This window comes from Stylophora pistillata, chromosome 13, assembly GCF_964205215.1.
Source record: "Stylophora pistillata chromosome 13, jaStyPist1.2, whole genome shotgun sequence".
Lineage (NCBI taxonomy): Eukaryota > Metazoa > Cnidaria > Anthozoa > Scleractinia > Pocilloporidae > Stylophora > Stylophora pistillata.
The window spans coordinates 21,340,038-21,363,901 of record NC_142531.1 but is presented as its reverse complement, the minus strand read 5'-3'; the positions used below and the strand labels follow the sequence as shown (position 1 = coordinate 21,363,901).

Below are 23,864 nucleotides of genomic sequence, written 5' to 3'. Positions count from 1 at the left end.
ACACTTCTCTTGAGTACTTCCTTTGCAAGCCACGATATTTCTTTTCGCTTAATATTTTTCCCTACTTATACATATTGAAATTTCAGATATTATTTTTAAGAAAAGCCTATTTTGAATATTAATAAGCACTTTTCTCAATGTAACAATTTAAACTAGCCGGGGAATTTCGGGGAGCCCATTGGACACCTGCCTGTGACAAAAAGAGGTCTCAAAATCATCAAAACATAAAACAGAATTGGTAGACACAGGTGCTCCGACAAAATAACTACTATACAATTTTACAGGTAATTTTTTCCGCTAGAGGATCGCTCAATCTCATTTTCATCCCGACCATTAGCTAAAAATTTCGACCAAGTTACTCGTTCTAAGACTCTCCTAAGATTATTTACCGTGCTGTTAGCTTGAGAGAACGCTTGGTAGTAGAAGTTTGCCTTATCCACCGACAACATCTGAATTAATTCATAATCGTGACGACCTTGTTTTTTAGTCTTTCGAGGGAAACACGAAAAAATTGAACTCGACTTTATTTGCTAGACAGCAGTGGTGACATGGTTACCGATTTGCCGCTGCAAGCATCAAGCATGCCTTTCGTTTGAATATAACACAACTACTTTGAAAGCTAATGGGTGCTAAACAATGGCCTGTTTTGTTTCGCTCATTAGGCTAAACTTTTGAATTATTCCCTAGGCGTACAATTTCAAAGCAGAACTCAAAAGATGTGCAAATATTTGTCTTTAAATGTTGTTGTCACCGGTAAATTTGTTCGTGAAGTAAACCCTATCAATACTTTCAATTTCATCGCAATTAAGATATATCTAAAAACTGTCGAAGGCCTAGATATTCGGTAATTATACGAGGTTAATTAAAAATTGCTGGAGTTGTTCAATCTCCTTTGTGGCAAACAAACTGCTTTACTCGATCGAGCAAAAATGAGGATATAAGACGTTCAAATGATTGGTTTTTTGAGGACAACGTGGCAAACCTACATCTTTAGGCGTACAGTTTAACTGTATATAGAATGGACATAAATAAAGTAAATTATTTTTACATTATCCTTCTCAAAAAAAATGCCGCTGGAAAAATTTGGACTCCATCTCCTTTGTACCCATATGATAGGTATTCATTAATGATGAAAAACTCAACCTTTTTTACCCGAAAATTAGAAACATTTTAACAATGAAACACTAACTGATATTCATATACAAAAGAGGACTTACTCTAACTGATTTGGATGACCATTCGGAATGACAGTCCACGCATTCTGCAAGAGATTTCAAGTGATGTTGCCCCGAGAACTGAGTTGTACGCGGCCATTGTTGCAAGAATCTGATATACTTTTAAAGTTTTTTGAATGTCAAACATAATTTTCGCTGTCAACAAGTCACCTGTCGTTTCTAAGTCGACGAATGGTTATTTGGGAAATGTGATTATTTGAAAAATACAATGACGTTAAACAATGAGTACGTCTATGCTACAGGTATAAACTAAAAATAGTTATCATCCCTCATTTTAGTCGTTATCATTTCCATCCTTGCGCGAAGCCAGCATCATATCGACATTTATTCACAGATGAAGGTAGCGTATTTATCACACCTACTTGGTATGGTAGCTGAGTTTAACCTTGAGTCTCCCATAGTTTGGTTAGTATTTAAGTATAAATCGACGCCCACGGGGTCATTCACTCACCCTAACAGCGTTTATAACATAACCAAAGTAAAGCGCGCGCTCTGATTGGTCAATTTAGCGTTTACCATTTGTTAAGTAGGACGCTTGTTGCATACCTGGTTCTATAATCATGAAATGACTTAGCTCACTTAAGAGTTCTCACGAATATTCTATAGCTCCGTCTGGTAAAGTACCAGACGGCAGTCTCATTTCCTTATCAGGAAATGTGGATTTTCTCTTTCTCTCACGCTTGCGATTCTGCATAATTTTCCGCTATTTACTACTAATACCTTTGCGAATTCTTTCCCCATACATATTCTTCTGGTTTGTCATGAAAGAAGGTCCAACTAACGGGAAAATAAAAACTATGGTTTTTTTTATTATTATTCATGAATCTTTTATTTAGTTATCGTTTTCCAAAATATGTCATCTGCAGTACATCTTACCCTCGCTAATGCAAATAAAAGCTCAATTCAGATGAGAGAGAGCTGACTCGAATAAATTTCCTCATCTTCACTAAATTCAAAACTTAAACTTTGGAAATCTGTTCCTCAGTAATAATTTGTAAATAAGTGTCAGTTTTTTTTTTTCAGCATTGTACTTCGAAGTAATCCTTTTTTTTTGTCAACGTACACGTCAGCGAGCGGAGTTTCCTGAAAGAAAAATATTTTTAGACTTTGGTAAAAATAATTTTAGCTAACCGTGACTTTTCACAATTAACGAAGAATTTCATTGCTTCAAAATAAGACAGGTGGTATTTAGATATCTGTTATATCAGTTAGCGTTTTTCGAGATAAGAGCAGAGCCTTCAAACTTCAGTCAGCTGTTCACCTTGACACTAATTCAAGAGGTTTAATTCGAGTGTGGCTCGTTATGACGGTTGTTATCAAAGTTTGGAGCCGAAACCTAAACTGTGCTTTGAAAAATTATGCCAAGGTCGCGCACACATGCTGCGAAGGTTAGTTCCTCCTTTACATAAAACTCAACTGTGACAACAAGTGTCTCTTTATCTCTCCTTACAAAGCTTTCCAGCCGAAACTGAGACCTGGGGACCTGGGGCTGACCTTTCCACAGTTGGAATTTATCTTTACTTACTGAGACAAATTAGATATGTGAAATTCAAGAACTGACGTTCACTCACACATATATTTTGACGATTTCGTGCAGATCAAGCTGAACAAAACCTCTGTTGCTTTAAAAAAAAATGGATATGTGTGAAGTCTTTGATTTACAAAAAAATATATGAAAATAGATTTTACTTTCGCAAAAAAATTCATTTTTACCCCGCAAATTGCCTGTATCTTCAATTTTGAAGTGGATTTTTTCGGAACTCCGATAGAGTGGCCATTTTGGAAGTCAAAGTACGAATAATTTTGTTAGATCTACAAATTTTTATATTGAATCTTTCATTTAGACGCAGATGATATCGATAAAATACAGTTTAAATATTTGTTTTTGGAATAAAAAAATTCACGAAAAACGAGTGGAAAACGAAATTGGCAGTACACATGTATATTTACTATATCATTCTACCCACAAGTCTTGGAAGATGCTATCTTTAAAAGTCATGTTAGCGATGTTATTTGTCGGATCCAATCAACTAAGATTCTTAAATTGACTTAAATATTTACGATCTCTCTCTGTTATTTAATACTCGATTAAAAAATTAACCAAAGTGTTTCTCGTCGCTAACTCAGACTCTCTTAAAGCGTTGAAGCGTTGCTCAGTGCCAATCAAGACGTTTCGACCTATCAGAGTCTTACTGTGATGAATATAAGGGCGAATTTTTTTTTACATGTTGTTTGCTTCCCGATTAATCATTGAAATTATTGCAACTGTGCAGAGAGTTCGTATGTTGATCATTGTTGTTTGTTACAAAGATATTTGTGCACCTGCCTTTCAAGGGAGATGCAAGCGTCGAGACTCAAATAAAACTCGACTTATGTGGAACGCCTCAAAACAGCATTATGTGGAAATAATTCAAAAGCACGCTTAAATCTTACAAGAAGTGCAAACCCCGGATAAAAAGTTGTGAGAAATCGTTAATTCTAAGCACTGCCTCCCGTCCTTAAATCGGATGTTGATTCAATTTTGTTTCTTTAATTTCAAAACCTGAGGAAAAACTCTGCTTGCCTCGTCAAAGTTTTCGCCTTATTCAGTTAAAGATATATGTTGAACACATGGTGAACATTTTTGTTCTTTCCACTGTTTGCAATAAAGAAAGCAAAATTCTTGATAGCGTGTAGTGAAACTAAACATGTGGGAGTAATTCTTTAATGCTCAGCTGAGTTAAATGGAAATCAAAGCTGAAGAAAAGCCCTTGTCCTCCAAACTAACCAAAACGTACACCGCAAATTTCTTTTTCGATACATGTAATAGTAAATATACCAGTGTACGCCGACGACGAGTTGTGAACTCGTCTGTAAACGCGTTGAATTGGGAAAATTGCCTTTGGCTAAACATACAATCTGTTTCATTAACGGGAACAAAAACAACAGAAGAAGTAGTCGAATTACATCGATCATTGCTCACGGCTTCGAAAGTCAAATTGTTTTTAGAAGTACAGGCGACAAATCTGCCCTTATCAGCAAAATATACGCAGAAAAAAATGCTACGCGAAGAAAACAATATTCGTTAATTATTTAACACTGGCAAATTTCAATTTCAACAGCAACTCAAATTGAATTCGCCGAGATTCGTGGACAAAAATCTTAATTTTGAACTCACCTTTTGGAGCGTTCGCCTCATATTTTCACCTAGAGTCGATGCAAAAAAAAAAAAAAATTCACTCTACCAAGAGGTATACCGTGTATCAACGAGTTCGATCTGAACAACACAGTAATGTCACCAGTCCGAGTGAATTTCTAATGAACGCTGCTTTGAATAAAATTAAGAAATGGCCAATGCCTATCGCGGAGTCATGGGGAATTTGAGCGAGCACAAAAAAATTGCAAGACGCCCTCAATTTCCAATTCGGTGAAGTGATTGCGCCTTCAATAACGCTCTCACAATTTCCTAAGTGGATCCAAAACTCATTAAAAAAAAAAAAGAATTTCTCAATGGACAAAGTGTGTTTTCATAAGGGTCGATAAAACGATTTGAAATCTTTGTGAAAATCTTACCTTAATTAGCTTTTTTGGCGATTTCACCTCTAAGACCTTTTATTGTTAGCCAAGGTACATATTTCTGCGGTGTTTTGACGATAAATTGATAACTTTTTTTTTCCTGCGAAAAACAATACTTTAACAGATTAAAAACAAAAAATACAATTTTACGAAACGTTTGCGTCCATGCTTGCCTTACGAAGGATTTCCAGTGGTCTGAAAATTAAATGTAAATTATTAAAAAAAAAAAAAAAAGAAAGAAAAAAACCTGTTTAAAACAATAGTTTAATGCTATCATCGTAGTTTTTGTTTATACAGCAAGGGACTCCAAGGCCAAGCAAAAACAAATGGAGTTTGAATAGTTTTTTTATAAGGTGTTTGGGTTGCAAGGGACAATTGAGGAGGAATAATTTTTCACCATCTGTACAGCTTCTTTTGTGAGCCCTCCGCGGGTGAACTCAACTGCACATAAAGCCATAAGCCGTGGCTACTATAAACTGAGTAACACAAAAAGTAAAGCGAAGATCGAATCATTTCAATTTCTCTTGCTCTTTTGAGAGAAAATAAAAACAAAATAAGAACTGTACACCGATTACTATGTTTTGAGACTAGGAATTGTTGAAAAGAAAGAGAACTTTCCAGTGTGTAGATTAGAGCAAATTGAAAAAATGTGAAACATTTCCCTTGCAAACCAGTAAACTTGAGTACTTCATGAATTATCAAAATCAATATTTCATAATGTTTTAATATCCTTCCTTTTTCAGTTTAATCCCGCGTATTACACTGAGAACGATCGCTGACTCTAGTATCTGTATATATAATTATCAGTTTCGTCACATTCGTCTTTTTTGCAAATCATGACTAAAGTACATTAACGTGCAAACAAACTATAAACATCTAAAGGGTAGGTGAAGATAAATTAATTTCTCTAAAGCGTCTTAGACGCGTCGACTTAGGTCTGTTTGGTGTATTCCAAGGCATACCACTCGAACATAACAGGTTAACGAAAGCGGTCCATTCTGAATAACATTTCCGTCCATAAAATTTGTAATTCGACTAAATTAGTCGGTTTTTTAGTTAGATTGATTACTTTTAGGGGAATTGATGTCAGAATAAGGAAACCTTCCGAAAAAATAGGCCTCTTTTCAAATTACTGGTCTAGACCGTTATTACAGACTAACGTTAGTGCCCTTCAAGTATGAGATCTTCAAATCCACAAGTTTGCTTTAAGCGTTTTTAAGGGCCATATAACATATAGATGATGAGCCACACTTGCGTGCGTTATTCTGAATTCATATCGTTTTCCAACCGGTGTCTCGGAATAACAACAGTCAAAACTATAAGCGAACTTAGCTTACCCTGAAATGTTCGAAGACTTTCTCTACGGCCTTGTTGTCAAGATATTCTCAGCTGCATTACACATTACAGCCTATTCTAGATTCGGAATTAATCGTTCACTAAAACAAAATCGTCAACCGCAAATCCTTACAGACCACTGAGAAGAGCGGAAAATTCTAATTAGCGGCTGAAGGTCTACAACAATTGAATGTTAATGATACATTTACAGTCTGCTTTACACCTTCAAAGCACCATAACATATCGCTAACGAAACCCTCTTTATCACAGGTGGAATTGAGGTGAAAACTCAAATCCCTCTAGAAAAATGCTTAAGAAACAAAAGAATTTGTTCTCGAGTTTTCTGTAATCTTTAAGTTCTTTGAAAAAACCTCGAGATCAGTTTCAATTAATTGACTAGACGAAAAAGAAGAAAAAAAACAACTCCTCGATGTGAGGTAGAATTTTGCTATGTTATTTTAGCTTTTTTTCAATTAAAGCTAAACTTCCTCCTGATTTGCAGTCTGCCAGTGATTTGAAGAGGAGCCATCAGTGGGCGATGCAGATTAACAAATATAAATTAATCACCAACACTGCGCTACGTTTCAAACAATGCCGCTTTGTCAAAGTCCCACTTCAATGTGTACTGCAATCAATCGCGTCCCCTGAGAGACTAAGCTACCAAACATGTTGTCTTGTTAAGGCCAGTGATAAATCTTGTAAATGTTTAATTGTTATTTTGTAAAGCTTCAGAAGACGTGAATAACAAACCTTCAGGTTTGAGTTCGCTATTTATGCTCATAAATTCGGTAAAGAAACAAACAAGTAGTAGATTTTTTTTACTCCTGACTCCAGCAGGAAAGTTTCGGCAAGAAAGGAGTTCATTTAGTTGCCATTGTTACTCTCGAATTATTCTAAGTTTGTTGTTAGTCGCTACTCGCACGCACGAGTTACCCCAGTATTTATGTCGTTCGATTTACTTTGATTTAGCAGCAAACATTTCGTAAACCTCACTGCGAAGACGGAAGTTGAGTCTTGGAGTGGAGTCACAGTATTTTTAGAGTAAAACTGTTTTGTCAATCTGCTATTCAATTATAAATTTTGGAGTTTGCTTCGAGTAAAAGTTAAGAGTTAGTAGCGTGCGACTGTACTGACGAACTTAACTTTTATTGCGCAGTTAAAGTTTTGGTCGTCTAGTTGATAAAAGTGCAGGGGTATGTCATGTCTGTCCAAAGTAAACCGGTGTCACAGCGGATTTGGACCCCCCGCGCATTTGGACCCCCCACTAAACATTCCTTTTTCGTAACTTTTTCCAACGGCAAGCTTTTAGGCGATGTCCGTTATAATTTCAACACAAGGTTGCGTACTATAATTGACCAAGAAAAGCGCACATATCGTTTCATTTCTGACACATTTATTTAAGTTAGTAGAATAGCCTACGCATGAATTAAATGACAACAAACTATTGGATTCGAACTATTGAAACTCATAACAAATCCTTTCTTATTCTGATGCGAAGCAACATTAGTACGAAAATATTTGGTCGCAATACAATCCGGAAGAACAAGAATGAAACTAGCATTACTTTACTTCGTTACGTCATAATAGTGAAAACTACTTCGTCGCAGTATAATGCTGAACAAGAACGAAACTAATACTCTTACTACTCTTACTTTACTCTTTTACAATATGTCAAAACGTTTCTATTGTGAACTGTTGGAACTCAGCTTACTTATAAATGCAAATCAACATCAATATCTTAACAAACACTCGCATTTTCTAATTTTTACGATCATTTAACATTTTCTAGCGTTCTTAAGTCATTCGTTAAGTCTGCAATACTCTGGACTATTCAAGTGACGCCTACATTTAACAATAACGAACGCGTTTCGACTTTGGTGGTCTGCAAACACTACAGAGCCACTCACCCTCCGGGGGTGAGTGGCTCTGTAGGGAGTGACTCCCTCGCAGGTCATGTGTAGCCATTCCTCAGACAACTCGCACTGCAGCATGTCGTCCCAGCATTCGGGCATCGAGCAATAACAAAATAGATCAATGTCACATGTTTGTCTCTTATTGAATCTAACAGTGTTCAACTGTCTTGAAAAAGCTTCTAAACGTCCTTTCTCTAAGCACTGAACTAAATGTTGGCGCATTTTTCCTTGATCGAAGGAAACGTCCGACGGGTCATTCCCATCCGCTAGTTCGTTCGCAAATGCAATGGTATATAAGCCACAGTCCACTCCTCCTTGCTGTGTTTGAGCAGGCGGCAGTTCCACAGCAAGGGTCCTGTCCGTGGCTAGGGTCTGGTAGCACTCAGCCAGTTGTATTTCCATCGATGACGCAATGTTTTTTTAATGTTTTAATAAAGAAGTAAATTGTTCAACCGTATAAAACCAAAGTAGGCGGAGCAACGCATATCAGTTGTGGAACACGGACAGCGAATTCCCCATTTTTTCGAACCTTTGTGAAATAAAGCTTTTTTTTGAAAAATTGCGTTGACTAAAGGCTTTTGGTTGGAGTTATCGGAAGTTTCGAAAAGTCGAGAATCGAGCAATCGGTATTTCACAGAAGCAAAACAAACAATAATTGAAGCTTTGACGCATTCAACGGTTTTTATTATTTTATATTTCACACTTTTTCAAGACAACTGACAAACAAACAAACAATGTCAAAATTTACGTTTCGTTTTCATTCCAGAGGTAAACAACAAACTTACAGCTGCAGGTTAATTTAACGAAAATCTTAAATTGAGACGCTATGCTGAGAAAAAGTTAACGTCTACGCATATGTTTTAAAATAAAAATCTGCTTTATAAACCTACTTTCTGAAAAAACATTCCGTTGAAAGCCTACTTTCTGAATTATTATTATTTCTCTTAGAAAATTATGTATGGTCATGTTTTTACTCAGTTTTGTTAAAGGGGTCCAAATCCACGGAGGGGGGTAAAAACCTGCAAGCGGATATGGACTCTGGGGGTCCTAGAGGATATGGACCGGGGGGTCTATATCCGCTAGCGGATTTGGACCGGGGGTCCAATTTTAGGGGGGTCCAAATCCGCCAGGACACCGGACTGTCGCTGGAAATGGTGTACCTTCTAAAGCATTAAATTACTTAATCAATAGGTGTCATCGAGCGAGTCAAGACGGAGAAAATAACCCCATATTCTGAACTCGTGCTGAATAGCCGAGGGCTGTTTCATGCACATCGAACTAATCAACGGTATAACCGCAAACAAAAATGATGAGGGATGAGAAACGTCTGCGGTAGTTGAAGCAATTTACTTGAAAGACTCGGAACCTCAAAGAACCACATGAAGAATCAACTTGAATTAGCTTTATATTTCCAACTGTATGATCTCTGCTGGGAATTGGCATCTATGGGTTTCGATGTGTTTTTCCTTAAGCGGCTGCCGATGATGAAATTGCCGGCTATGCCGGCGAAACCATAACAGGAGAGGTCGCTTAGCTTGCCTGCGGTATAATCAGACGACGGTAAAATGCCTTATAGGTGGCAGTAGACAGCCGGTCACACCCGCTGTTATTGAGCGCCTGGCATTTACCCGTATCGTTTTGCGCTTTAGGCTGAAAATTGTTTGACAGTTGTAAGGTAACACTAATGAATAGGTACTGCTAGCTTGCCTTTGGCTGATTTTTTTCTGTTTCTCAGGTAACAGGATTGTTACTCTGTCGTTCAACGTTCAGTGAAAAGTTCTTACCTGATGGTTTGTCGACGGGTGAAGAGTCGTTTACTTCACAATAGACTTCTTGTGATCTGATCCTCCTTTTTTGCAGCCCTACAAGCGTAAGGGGGAGACAAAATTAAAAGTTTACATGTGACTGGGCTGGGACTGGGCTTATACCACGCATACGGAACAACCAGTCTCGTCCCAGCCTCTCGTCATCTCAAGATCCTCCTCTCAAACCTCTCTTTTCTCTTTAACTATTTACAGTTATTTCTCATTTGAGTTCCATTTGAGAGATAGCCATTAAGCAAACATCTAGACAAACCATGAAACGCAGCTCATAGATAAGTCATTTCTAAGAACCTGAGGTAGTTTTGAATTTCTTTTTAGCGGCGAATGGATCAGTCAATCCTATTTGTCGCGGTCTATGTATTTACCACAAAAGCGAATCTTAACCGTAAAACATTTGAGGTCTTTTGTCCGAAAAATTTCAATCTTGAAAGGCGATTACATAGTAATTTCAAGAAACATAGCAAGGTGAAGGTGTATGGACGATGGTGAAACTGCTTTCGAGTGCAACAATCTGTTGCTTCCAGGTACAAAAATCAAGTGCAGCACCTGCATGCAAATCAAAAGTATTACATGTAATTATGCAATTAAATAACCAAGTCTGTTTCAGAAATATTAAGTGATTTTAAAGGCATAGTTCCATATATCTTTGATCATACCCGAAACACCATCAAATGCTTCAGTCAAATACGCTCGAATTTGTGCTTTTATGCAGCCTAAGGAGTGACTGGCATCTAATTTCTCCATACATTATCACAATACTGAATTAAACACTTAGATAATGAGAAAACAGGAAATGACTGCTCACTCAAGAGATTTTGATCGTAAAACAAATTATGTTCTCCGTGTCGACATCTTAAGAAATGTTTAGAGGTCAGTATGGGAAATATGTGTGCCAATGTTAAGCCCTTTCTCTGCTATGTTGGCCAAGGCAGAATTTCCTATCAAGCAGACGTGGGACGAGAATGAAGACAAATATCCACAAGGGGTTGATCCGATACCAAACTCTCTGGACTAACATAAGGAGAATTGTACTACAGACAGTAAAGAGAATTACTAACGAGATTTCGGGAGTGAAAGGGTTAAGGCCGGCGGAAAGGGTTAAATGGTCTGGTTGCATTGCTTTTCAGGAAGACAGAGAAATGTTTAGAAGGCATTTTGTTGTGGTAACCGATTTTTTTTTTTTTTTTTTTTGGTAGAAAAAAAAACCTAGGCTTAAGTTGACCCCGATGATAAGAAATACCAAGAACGAACCCAACCTAGGATAATTTATTCTACACATGCATTTGCGGTGTGAACTTGTCTCATTTACATTTTTTATGTCAAAATGTAAGAGAATTTTATTAATTAACCATATAAATGAATTATGTAGTGGTAGCGTGGAGGAGTGCGTGATAAAGTGAAAAACAACAATTTGGCGTGGGCAACCAGACAAACACAATAAGAACGTTCCAGGCTAAAAATAAGATACTGAAGAAAAACATTGGAGTAGCCAATTTCCGTCGTTTCCGTCTCGACCGCAAAATTAGACTTAATTTGAAAATATCGAGAGTAGTGATTTCAGTCTTTTAGTGGTGTTATTCATTTTCAGCAAGTCTGAATGTATCAAAACAGGATGTAAATACAATATATTGGTAATCAAATTCCACGTCCACAGCTGAAAAAAAAAACAAACAAAAAGAAAAGAAACAAGTTTGAATATTATGTTGCTTTGAATCTCCACGGGTGTCCACAGCACAAAATTGATTTCCAATCGCTTATTCTTTTCATCAAGACAATTAAATTCTGTTTGTATCATCGTTTCAGCCCTGGAAAATGTGCTCGATATTTCTTTTTTTTTTTCCATGCTTTCGTTTAAAAAAAAAGGCTACTCTCAAAGGTGTTGGTCTATTAAATGTTGAATACGTGTACTGTGGTTAGGAACTTGACATCAGATGTGTAGTAATTTGGGATTACGCAGCGAAATGAAAAGTCGGTCGAGAAATTTCTGCCAAGCCTTTTAAGAGGCCGGTAGGTTTTCGGTCTGTTGCTTTACGGCTTACTGATCCGCGATGTGGTTTAATAAGACTTACCAGGCAGCTTCCTATCTGGTGTTGATTGTATCAGAATGTCTTATTCCAGCTGGGTCGACATAACAAAAACCGTAGGATAGCCTGCCTTGTTCAGTACGCCCGATTCCTGTCAAGCTCTTGAATAGCAAGTTATTGTTTCTCCTGAGCTAGTAACTTATATTTGTTACCAGGTGATTTAAAACAGATCGATCACTTCCACAAATTTTCATTCTTCTTCATAACCAATTTTTTCACTCCACTCGTCAAGGATGCGAAGGTTTACAAGCTCTAATATTTCAATGCTTGCGCAGTTCAGACTATATGATTTGCAATTGTTGATGAATTCGCGCATCGCCGCTAAATTTCGAAATCACGCACGGGTCTGGGCATAAATTTCATCTTACTACAAACAGTCCCTTCATTGGTTGCGAAGACGGTGGAAAGTAACACACTAGTGGATACCGGTGCCTGCTCAATCCACTCCGGGATCAAATTCTGTACTCACCTTTGAGTCTGTTCCCCAGTTATGCAACAGAGACTGTCCCTATCCAACTCCTTTTGACACTTGAACACTTCACTTCTCTGAGCTCTTCTGAAGAACGCTGTTGAGTCCAACAGGAAAGACTGTAAATATGGATCGACGTTGTCTAGCAGATTCGATGGCGTGCAAAAATTAACTTTCGTCCTGCTTAATTGGCGGCATTTAGATCACAGCAGGAATGAGATTATTTCCTACCCTATTCAGTCATGTACTGTTCTTAGCGGTCAATAGTCGATTGGGTAGCTTTCAACCAGCACATGCCCAAATTTTTTGTGAGTCATGGTTTTTCTTGGGTTTTCAAGCGGCTCAAAGAGGCTCATTAACTGTACAATTGTTGGCGATTTGTACTCTACAGGCTGCTTAAGTTCTACAACGGTTGCCGAGCAGAATAGCTTAACAGTGTGGTCCACTTTTGTGTACGGTCATTCTTGCGTGATACATCTTAATATCTATGGCTAATGCTGCCCTTCGGGGTGGATACTAAACGGTTTCGCTGCCTAATTCCCCGCCTGCTAAACGAAACAAACCAATCAAAGGCTGTAGTCATGTGTCTGTTTGTGAAGTGGCCCTAGTAGTAAATGGGTTTCCTACTGATAGATTTTCTGTGGAGGGATTAGACCATGACCTTGCCTTCACTTAGAATGAATCAACTCATCCGCATTGAAAACGCCTGCAGCCACTTTATAACTGAATAAAACTCAAGAATACCGACAATATTTTGACAGGAGCTTATACAAAACTTCAGAGCTTGCCTTTTACACAAGATAAACATGTTTTAAATTATTTCACTTGTAACTTTGAAGGTTCTCCTGAAACTGACTCTCCCTACATCGACAATGCGGATAGAAGTACCACTGCTGAGCTCTCACGTAAAACAAGCGCTTTCACAATCTTTGTTTAAGAACTGATCTTGTATTTAAATTAAAGTACGTCTAAGTTGTCTAAATGCCCGAAGGATAGTTTCTGATACACAGATAGCGTATTAGAAAATTAATGATACATCGCCAGTTACTCTCTCTTATTAGCTTTGTGGCCACAATGTCTCCACGTGCAATCCCTTGCATTTAAACATATTACGCCCAGACAATCAGAAGTGACAAATTTTGGACAAAGTGCATTAGGATGGTTTTTGTGGGTTGTTATCTAAAAGTAAAAGGAAATTTTTTTTTACCTAAAATGTAGGGTCACACTGAGCTTTTAGCAGAGATTTTAGCAGCCCTCATCACCCAAGTGCAATGCCTCAGGGAAGGGCATCTTTAGTTTTGAAAATAACTTTTTTTTTCATTCATACAAGAAAGTGAAGAAGAACATAAAAGTAGAAAGGTGTTTTGGTGCATAAAATTATGTTGCAAACGAGCAAATGAATATCTACCCTCTGTTTAAAAAATATGTATTTACGATCCTTCTTTCGTGAAGCCAGCAGGATTCTTATGTCGCAAACTAAACCTAGTAAATTTCAATTAAAGCGAATTCAAAAGGTGGGAACGATCATTTCAACTCAATTACATTTGTTAATTGCAGCGAAATATTTAAGAACATCGTGTGCGTCTGAAAACATAGACTACTATAACAAAAAAGGGAAATTTGCGACAGAGATTTAGAAACCTCGTGAAAATCACTCAATTTTTTTCAGTAAACACAAGGCGCTGATAATATCTATCTTGCACACACACACACACACATACACACACACACACACACACACACACACACACAAAAGGACCAGAGCCTAGTAGCAGGAAAAAAAAATTATCAAACTGAGTCTATCACACTGATCTGATCACAAACATGCTTGGCTTTGCTAATGTATTTCGAGTCTGTAGGGAAGTAGGGAGGGGGGGTAAATAGGGGTATGCATATTCGTCGATCAACCTCGTCAGGCGTAACTAAACCTTACTCTATTTCTTTCAGATATGAACAGCTGTTTTTTTTCAATTTTCCGTGATATAAACTAACCGCGTTTGAATGCGCATGCGCTTTTTTACTTCTACGAAATTTATATTTTACTCAAAGTTTTTCTTGGCCTTATGTACTGGCACTGAGAAAGTAGCTTAATTCATCATAGTAGAAGGTAATTTGGTTATATCAACTAAGTTGAGATTGTAAATTGGCCACCGTAAATTACAGAGTTAAAAAGCTGACGTTTCGAGCGTTAGCCCTTCGTTAGAGCGAATGAAAGAATTGTGGGTTATGTGTGGGTTTAAAGGCAGAAAGTGGAGCTACGCTATTGGTGGGAACATGGTCACGAGAAAAACACAAAGAAATTAGTAGAATGAAAAGCATTCGTTGATACCTGTGGGGTTAAGAGTGCCGATTTGAAAGATAAACTTTTGTTCAAGAGTTTTGGAGTTTTCCGAACTACCTAGATGTAAGGAAAGGCCGCAGATTGTCATTTGCTGCTTAGAATGACTAGGTAGATTTAAGTGTCTAGCGACTGGTTTTGATGCGTCCTTGTCATTCCTTTCTTCGACGCGAATGTGTTCTCGGAATCGGTCACCTAGTCGGCTTCCTGTTTCGCCGATGTATATCTTTTTCAGTGTAGTAAAGTGCAAGTTATGCAATAGATGGCGTTTGCGGAGGTGCACGTGAACTGATCAGTGATCTTAATGGATCGTTTGGGTACCGATATTTTCTCAGCATTGTGAAGGAAAGGACAAGTTTTGCATCGTGCGCGAGCGCGAGTGCCGGGTTATTAGTTTGGAATAAACTTCTGACCAAAAAATTGCCTATTTTTTTGTCGCGTTTGCACCTTGTTTCTGTCGTTCAAGCGGGTCACCACCGCGCCCAACTTATTGATCGCAATCCATTCTCCCTCGCATTTCACTCTCACAACCACTCAGTTAAAGCCATTATTCTTGATGGCTTTAAATTACTTTAAAACGATCCAGAGACTGGCACTATCTTTTCGCAACTTCCATTCATTTCATACCCACGTTTTTCAAAAAACTGGAACATTGACTCTGATTTATGGAAAAAATCAGTCTCATTACTACATGAACGTCTACTTCGTTGTTAAGATTACTGATCACTTCACGTGCACCTCCGCCAACGTCATCTATTGCATAACTTGCACTTATTGTTAAAAGGTATACATCGGCCAAACAGAAAGACGACTAAGTGACCGATTCCGAGATGAACACCTTTGCGACGTAGAAAGGGATGACAAGGACTCATCAAAACCAGTCGCTGGATACTTTAATCTACCTAACCATTCTAAGCAGCATATGGCAATCTGCGGTCTTTCCTTACATTTAGGTAGCTCGGAAAGCCACAAAACTCTAGAAAAAAAGTTTATCTTTCAAATCGGCACTCTTAGCCCCATAGTTATCAACGAACGCTTTTCATTCTTCTAATTTACCCGCGTTTTTCTCGTCACTATGTTCCCACCAATAGCGTAGCTCCACTTTCTGCATATAAACCCACACACAACCCACAATTCCTCCATCCGCTCTGACGAAAGGCTAACGCTCGAGACGTCAGCTTTTTAACTCTTCACGGTGGCTAATTTACAATTTCAATTTAGTTGATATAACCAAATTACCTTGTTACCCCCACCGACGCAGCACCACAGTTTCTTTAGAAACTTACCCCCTTCATCATATCATAACTTTGTTTAAATGCCGAAAACGTAAATTTTTCACTACAGCTGTCAAGGCCGGTCGAGTACTGTCACTAAACCGATCGATTCAGTAAATACCATTTAATTACATCAATTGTGTAAGCTTCGCAAGGGAGCGCCGGCTACATTTTGTAATAACTGCTGGCATGCGTAACAAGATTTCCTTGAGGTCTTTTAATCGGGGGTAACCGAGAACGCTTGAACTGCCAAAAAATTCGTTATAAATTCAAATCCCTCGCTCCTATTTTTTCCGAAAGTTGACTACAAGTAAATCAAAAGTCTCGCGCGAAACATTACGTGAAAGATCGAAACTCTAAGGAAACGGAAGCAGCTGGGGCTTATTCTACGTCAGCGGTTACCTGCAGAATTTTTTGCTCGCCGCGGCCGCTTGTCAAACATGGCGGGAAACCCAATCTTATAAACACGTAAAATTGAAACTGAAAGGAAAAAAAAAAAATCCATCACCTCCCAAAATGTTACCTTTCGTTACGACATGACCGTACCTTAGTTTTATTTACGGTATCAAAATCGAATGAAGATGCCTCAAAAGTGACTGAAAGAGTTTCTCTTACTGCCCCAAAGGGATGCTTGACAACCAGAAGTCTAGTTCTCCAAACAAAACCTAGCCTGCGAACAGGCTCCCGCCTTGGAGGAGCACAACGGCGCGCCGTTGTGCTCCTCCAAGCCGGGAGCCTGTTCGCAGGCTAAACTGAAAACCGAAGGGACACTAAGAGATCATGTTGAAAGATAAAAATTGCCTTACCGTCCGAGGCTTCCTTATCAAGTGTATGAGACCTAGTTGCGTTTGTTCAAAACATAAGCGACCTAATGGCAAGTTTTCCCGTTTGTTTCTTTTGACGACGAATCATTAACATCGGCTGAAACATTAATTACGAATCAAATTACCAGCTCAGATAGCAATATCGAAAAGAGGAGAATTTGATAAACGAAAATTTATCCCATTCGCGCTTGATGGATGTCTAGCACGTTCCAGAGGGATCCTTCTTGTAAAACCTGCGGTTGTGAAACTCTCACCAAGAGGAATAATCCGGGAACAACTCTTCTTTTCACAGAACAACTCATCACGGAGAGTTGGTCTCTATGTATGGCGTTCCATTTCCGCCAAAATTCAATGTTCTATTTTACATCGTACTTTACACAATATTTTTTACATTTTGCGTTTGTCATTCGAGTTTGCACTGGCGATTCAACTTTTTTGCATTCAACATTAAACTTTTGTTTATGCAAAAAAATATTGAAAAATATTCAAAATTAATGATCAATCAGACAGAACCTTCTGAACCGCCAAAAATCTCTGACATAATAATTACGCACCTATACGGGTGATTTACTCTGAGTAAAAAAAAAAAAAACTAGAAAAATAAACAAACATAAGAGTATTGTAAGCAAAAGCTCTAGGAAAAATATTTAATTCTACGATCGATGCCTTCCAACGTACAGCGCGCATGAAGTTATCAAGATGGAGCTGACGTACACGTACTTGCGTCAGCGTGCGAACAAACTAACTTCTTCATACTTAACAAAGGTTGCCCGATTCTTACTTGGAGGTGGTGTTTCTTCCAGAGAAGAAAGACGCTCAGCTACCCTCAAAAGGGTGGCTCTCACCTCACCTAAACTAGCAGATTGTGCGGCAGCATCGATATCTTGCCAACCGGCGGCCATGACGTCCCTCGACGGCTAGGAAGTGGAGAAAGGTCTCCCGAGTCCACTCAACTACGAATTTTCTCGTCCCTATCGTCCACCTTTTGAGCAGGGGTAGTTCAGGGTGATTGCGCCCACGGTCTCCTTCGACCACTGACCAGCGGGTAAAAGTCCAATTCGAAAAGTTGAAAATCGAACGCGAAAACTTGCAAGTACAATGCCCAAAGTCGGAGGTCGGAAGCCAAAACTTAAAGGACAAATGCTAAATGTTGGATGCGAAAACATGAATGTGGATTCCACTGAACTTGAGAGTCGAATTCGAAAACTACACTGTTGCCTCTAAAAAGTTGAATGTCGAGAGCGATAACATAAATGTTGCATAAATAAAAGTTTCATGTTGAATGCAAAAAATTTGAATCGCTAATGCAAACTCGAATGAGAAACGCAAAATGTAAAAAATATTGTGAAAAGTACGATGTAAAATAGAACATTGAATTTTGGCGGAAATGGAACGCCATATCTACGCACGTGGAAATATTTACGAGGGAAAAAAAATGTTTTCTTGTGTTCGCAGTTGTTTCTACTTGAAATTTTTTCGTGTAAACCTGCTCTAGGGAATGAATATCATTGAAGAAAGTCAGATAAATGGTACATAAAGAGGAATAAAAAATGAATTCTTTTGTTTTTCGTTTAGACACTAAGTGAGGCACTGTGTCACTAAGTTGACTCAAAAGGCCATTTTGGCTTGATTTTCAGGTAAACTTGAAGTTGACGCGCTATCCGGAATGTTACATCCAAGCGAGTCAAAATAAATAAAAATACAAAGCATATCATAGTACTATAAAAACAATGCAATCGAGGTCAAGTTCTAAATACTCTAAACCATTGCGTTACACTAACCAAGAATGCAAATTTAGTACGCAGTCATCCGCTGACCACATAGACATTCCAGCTTCTACTAGATGGCATAATGGTAGAACTACTGTGACTAAGCGACGGACACTGAAACTGTGATCACGATGTTGTGCAGGGGAGACTTATCTTCGTACAAGCAGGATAGTATCTGGTCGTGGTTTATTTGTTTCTGCACGACGATATGCATGGTGCTTTCGGTTGGATTTACGTTCGCTCTTGGTGTTCTCTTTCCAGTTTTAATGAATTATTTTGACGAAAACCGAGAGAAAACAGGTGAGTTTGTTCTGTATTGAATCAGTCAGGAATTTCCCACTCAGTTTGCATCGTATTAGCAAGTAGTTTGGATTTTTCCGAAGAAATGCGGGCTTACAAGTTTTTCTCAGTCAATAGCGCTTGTTTTACGTGCGGACAAGGAAATTCTGATCTATTACGTGGTACTTTCGAAATACGATTATTCACTGTCTTGTTATGACACAAAGCGTAAGTCCACTAATCATTAATGTTTACTCATAGGTTTGATATCGTTGTTGCTAAGTCCATTATCTTAAACACAGAACAACGAAAACTCGACTGTAATCATGCAGTTCTTGTAATTCTAAATTTTCCCTTTGTTTACTGAATCACGAGATATCTTTTCACGAGTTGAAAGCCGTCATATCCGTCACGCATCGATTCTCCCCACGCGTCACGATATCAAACACAATAACGCATGTTCCCAGCTACTTTTAGTAGGGCTTCCCTCTCCTTGGCTGAGCTAATAATGCAGGAGACAGGCCTTACTCGGGCGGGTTTCATCGTCCTGGACCAGAATTTTTTAACCTACCGATGGAATCAGCCATTTCCGAGTTTTATTTGCTTGAGATTAACACTCTTCTTTTCATATCCCAACCTTCGCACTAACCCTCGTTTTGCCACAGAAACATCGAGCATCTTGGAAATGGTTTCTTTTAGTCCCCATGTTTAGGAATCAAGTTTTCGATATGAACGTTTCTTTAAACAACTGCTTTATTATGTACATCCCAAATGTTCTGGAACAGTTAATTCTTTGGATATAAATTTGGAAAATCAATGCCACATTACGATGAGTAATAACTTAACAGCTAGAATAACTTTCTTTTCTCCGCAGCATGGGTCTCATCTATCATAATAGGCGTATTTTGTTTCCTTGGTCCTATTTCGAGTTCAATCCTGAACAGATTTGGTATGCGGGTCACTACGATTTTGGGTTGTTTGTCGTGTGCAGTTGGCCTTGCACTGGGTTCATTTACTCCAAACATCATTATCCTCTACGTTGCCTTTAGCTTGCCTTTTGCTATTGGGGTATCGGCCATCTACGTGGTTTCACCAATCATTGTATTTCAATACTTCATCCAGAGACGATCGTTTGCTCTTGGAATCGTCACTGCTGGGCAAGGATTGGGAACAATGATTCTTGGACCAGCTCTTCAAGCTTTAGTTGATATCTTTGGTTGGAAGAACTCTTTCCGCTTATTTGCCGGTATTTTAGCTTTTGCATCACTTACTGGAGTCATCCTTCACAGAAAAAGTACTCGTTTAGAGACTGATGAACGACAAGAAGCCCGTAGAAAGAAACCTCCGCGAAACCTTTCGTTGTTAAGGGATCCTATCATCTTCATGATAGTGCTGAGAAATGGACTTACCACATTTGCTCGTCTGGTGCCGTACGTACACATAGTAGGTATCTCACCTCCAGGCCCACATATAACCGTTTTTGATTTGGTGTACAAAGCCAACCCTTTGATTGGTGTACTCTGAATCCCCACGGTATTAATGAATGCTTTTCATTCAACAAATTTATTCTTACAAGTGTTTTTTCCGTTACCATGCTCACAACGATAGCGTACCTCCATCTATCTGTGTATAAACCACACACAACCCTTTTAAAATTCCTTTATTCGCTCTGACGAAGGGCGAACACTTGAAAAGTCAGCTTTTCAATCTCTCTACAGTAGCTAATTTCCATATGATTTAAGGGGTGAAAGGAAATTACAGTTACCAGTGGTGAAGAATGTCGGACATTCTAGCCGCTTTTAAACGTGCCATTAGGAGTTATATATCGAGTGGGGATTAGTATATAATTATTAGCATTTTATATGAGGTTTTATATGAGTCTTTCGATTTTAAACTTCTTGTCATTTGTTTTGTTGTTGTATGTTCGGAGATACTAGCACATCTAGTGCTATTCATAAATCCAAATGGAAATAAAGTTTATGTATGTATGTATGTATGTATGTATGTATGTATGTATGTGTGTATGTATGTGTGTGTGTGTGTGTGTGTGTGTGTATGTGTGTGTGTGTGTGTGTGTGTGTGTGTGTGTGTGTGTGTCTGTATGTATGTATTATCAATTCAGTTTATACCAGCATCTCAAGAGTCACACCATCTCGATCAAGTAACTCTCTCTGGTGGAGTACATTCGAACGTAACAAATTCCAATTCTCTCTCTTTTTTTTTTTCAGATAAAGTATTGTGATGATCTCGGCATTCCAGCAGACAAAAGCTCCCTGCTGTATCTATTTATGGGCATATTTGCAACTATGGGACGTCTTAGCGGAGGATTTTTGTGCAATTTGAGGTTCACAAAGGCCCGATTTCTTCACCAAGCTGGGACATTTGTTGTCGGAGCGTGTACAATGCTACTTCCCTTGGCAACTACTTATGCTGGACTGGTTGCTTTCGTCATTATCTTCAGTGTCGCAGATGGAATCATGGTAACAAGTTTAATTATAGAATGTATGGAATCTGTTGAAGAATCGAAAAGGGCCTCAGCGTTTGGGCTTGTATTGATGGTTGCAGGTGGATTTGCTTTGGGTAGCCCACCCTTATCAGGTATATCATGATACGTTAGGCTAGATTAGACGCAACTTAAATCGCTTTGATGTAATAACTTTAGCCTATTCATTACGAGAACTTAAGATTGTTAGTAGTTTCCCTTTAATTTTAAAGTGCACCTAAACACAAAATTTTTTTTCGCTTAACGAAAATTAACGGGTGTTGTAGAAGGATGTGGCAACGAGCGAAATTTGCAAGAGGGTATCGCTCTTCATACATTCCTCATACAACACACCTAGTCGGCATATTTCGGAAAATATCGACGACAACCTTCCCAAACAAGTGAAAATGTGTGAAATGCAGACTTTCGTGTTCTCGATTTGACGTCACATTACCCGCTAGAGCCATTCCTCTTTAAACTCGGTCGTGGGACAAGATGGCGGCCGATTCTCCGTATTTTGACCGGGCACAGAAAATTAAAGATTGGAGCAAATTAAAAAATTTTTGCACAGAAATACTCCAAAAAATAAGCTTATTTCGTTAAGTGAAAAAAATATATACTTGGGTTTAGATGCACTTTAACTATCATTGTCTTATTAATCTCCTCTAATTCCCCCCTCCTCCCCGCTCCTGTTCCCCGCTTGTATCTGTGAATTGGATATATGTTTATCCTTTCGGAAGAGACGTCGACCTAGCAGATTTTTGAACAAACACTGAGGTTACTGAATAACAGTTAAGTTTTGTGTTTTACGTTGTCAAACTACAAAGGAAAGAAAATATATACGATACAATACTTTACAGATACAACTAACTACAGGAATTGCGAAAGATACAAGAAAATCACCAAAACTACTTACAATTCTGGTTGCCTTCTCTTCTTACTTTTTGAAGCGATTAATTCGATCACATTAGCCCATCTTCTTTTCGGATATGCGCTGAACTATAACCTTTCGTAACTATCGATATTTTGTTGTCAATATTCCAGGGTTCATGGCAGATAAGTTTGGCAACTACTTTGCTGCGTTCCTTATGGCTGGTGGAGTGGCGATTGTAGCCAGTCTCGTCCCATTTCTTCTTGTTTGTGTTAAACAAGATCAAAAGGAGAACTTTGATGATGATGTTGAAGAGACAGTACACCCAGGTCAGATAGAGGATGCGGACAACACCGAACTGAAGTCCAGAGGTTTCTCTCATGACTCCGCGATATCTGTAATTGGTAGAGATCGTCTAAGAAGGTCTTCCTCATTCGCTTTAGCCTTGGATAGTCCTATCTTTTAGTGAAGAACATTTTACTTTTTTGTCATAAAAGGTATATTAAAATGTGTTTTATATTTTCAAATTATATTCCCTATTAAGAGTTAAGCAGTAGTAGTGCTGAAACGAAAACGAAAATGTACTGTTTGCAAGGTCTGGGAAAAACTCGTGCAAAAACGCTTACACAACTGCTACACAAAGGAAATCACATTCTTGTCTGATTACAGCTGCATTCCTTTGAGATTTTCTAGAGGCTTTGGTTCTCACAATGAAGACTTTCCACAACCTTTTCAGCAACTTGGTAAGTAACAAGGTAATAAAATTGTGCGGTAGCTAAAAGATGCAAGAGGCCACCGAAGACAAGCGAGTACAAAAGTGATCCATTCATACATATACCTACATATATTTGATTATTACTTTGAATACAAATTTACCCGTTTTCATACGCCCACAGGTAGCTTGACTGCAAACAAACGTTTAATTTGAATAGGTTACATTGCCGAAAAAAATGCACTGCAATAATGTTCCGTCCCTCGAATGACTGACAGGTCTAGCTAGCCATGAAGCGTACAGCTTCGTTGAACGAGGTACTTCTACGTTTGTTCCTCTTGAAATTATCTTTTTCCGCTGCATCATGTGTTTGAACTTTTGAATTGCTTTACTCTAAAGTAAAGAAAGCTTATGAATTAATTGGAAGGTTTATAGGAAAAATGACAGGCAAAAGAACAGAAAAAATATTTCTTTTAGAGGAAGCTACATACAGAAAATGTAAAGATCGTTTATTTTATACTTGAGCAATATTTATTGACTAAAGAAATATTTATTGTGAGTTGAATAAAAGGTTTCTGAGATATTCGTGCTCAAGTATGCTTTGGCTCCACTAAACGACTCGACAGAGACCATCCAGCTAACTGAAGGGAAATTATGTCATTTCACAAATTATGTAATGGCATATTCCTTGTACGATGGGGATCCTTTCGTAATACAAGGCCAAATTATTGCCATCCTTCCATGTTTGCGGGACATCAATTGCGATGTTTGACGAGTTAGGCAAACAATTAGACAGGTGTGATGGTCCATATCGAATGATTGCACAGTTTGGTAAAACTGGGTCACCCAGGAAACAAACTTTAAAATCGTTTTGTTTATATAGGCGCGACGCCCTTGATTT

General features: G+C 38.4%; 3 protein-coding genes across 3 annotated transcripts in view; 1 reads left to right on the top strand and 2 right to left on the bottom strand.

The window, feature by feature from the left end:
* LOC111329346 (uncharacterized) overlaps positions 1–9,869 on the bottom strand; it is a 93,795-nt gene extending 83,926 nt beyond the window's left edge. Inside the window, exon 1 of the mRNA XM_088743947.1 lies at positions 9,823–9,869. The gene's annotated coding sequence lies outside the window, so the exon portion shown is untranslated. The remainder of the gene's footprint in view (positions 1–9,822) is intronic.
* Positions 1–9,896, bottom strand: part of LOC111320080 (uncharacterized) — a 38,785-nt gene extending 28,889 nt beyond the window's left edge. Inside the window, exon 1 of the mRNA XM_088743954.1 lies at positions 9,823–9,896. The gene's annotated coding sequence lies outside the window, so the exon portion shown is untranslated. The remainder of the gene's footprint in view (positions 1–9,822) is intronic.
* Positions 9,897–18,671: 8,775 nt separating this feature from the next.
* Positions 18,672–23,546, top strand: LOC111329347 (monocarboxylate transporter 4). Its single transcript, XM_088743290.1, has 4 exons — positions 18,672–18,919; positions 19,773–20,341; positions 21,127–21,496; positions 22,425–23,546. Exons 1-4 carry the CDS (start codon positions 18,751–18,753, stop codon positions 22,715–22,717), a joined length of 1,401 nt encoding a protein of 466 aa, XP_088599416.1. The 5' UTR covers positions 18,672–18,750; the 3' UTR covers positions 22,718–23,546.
* Positions 23,547–23,864: the final 318 nt, after the last annotated feature.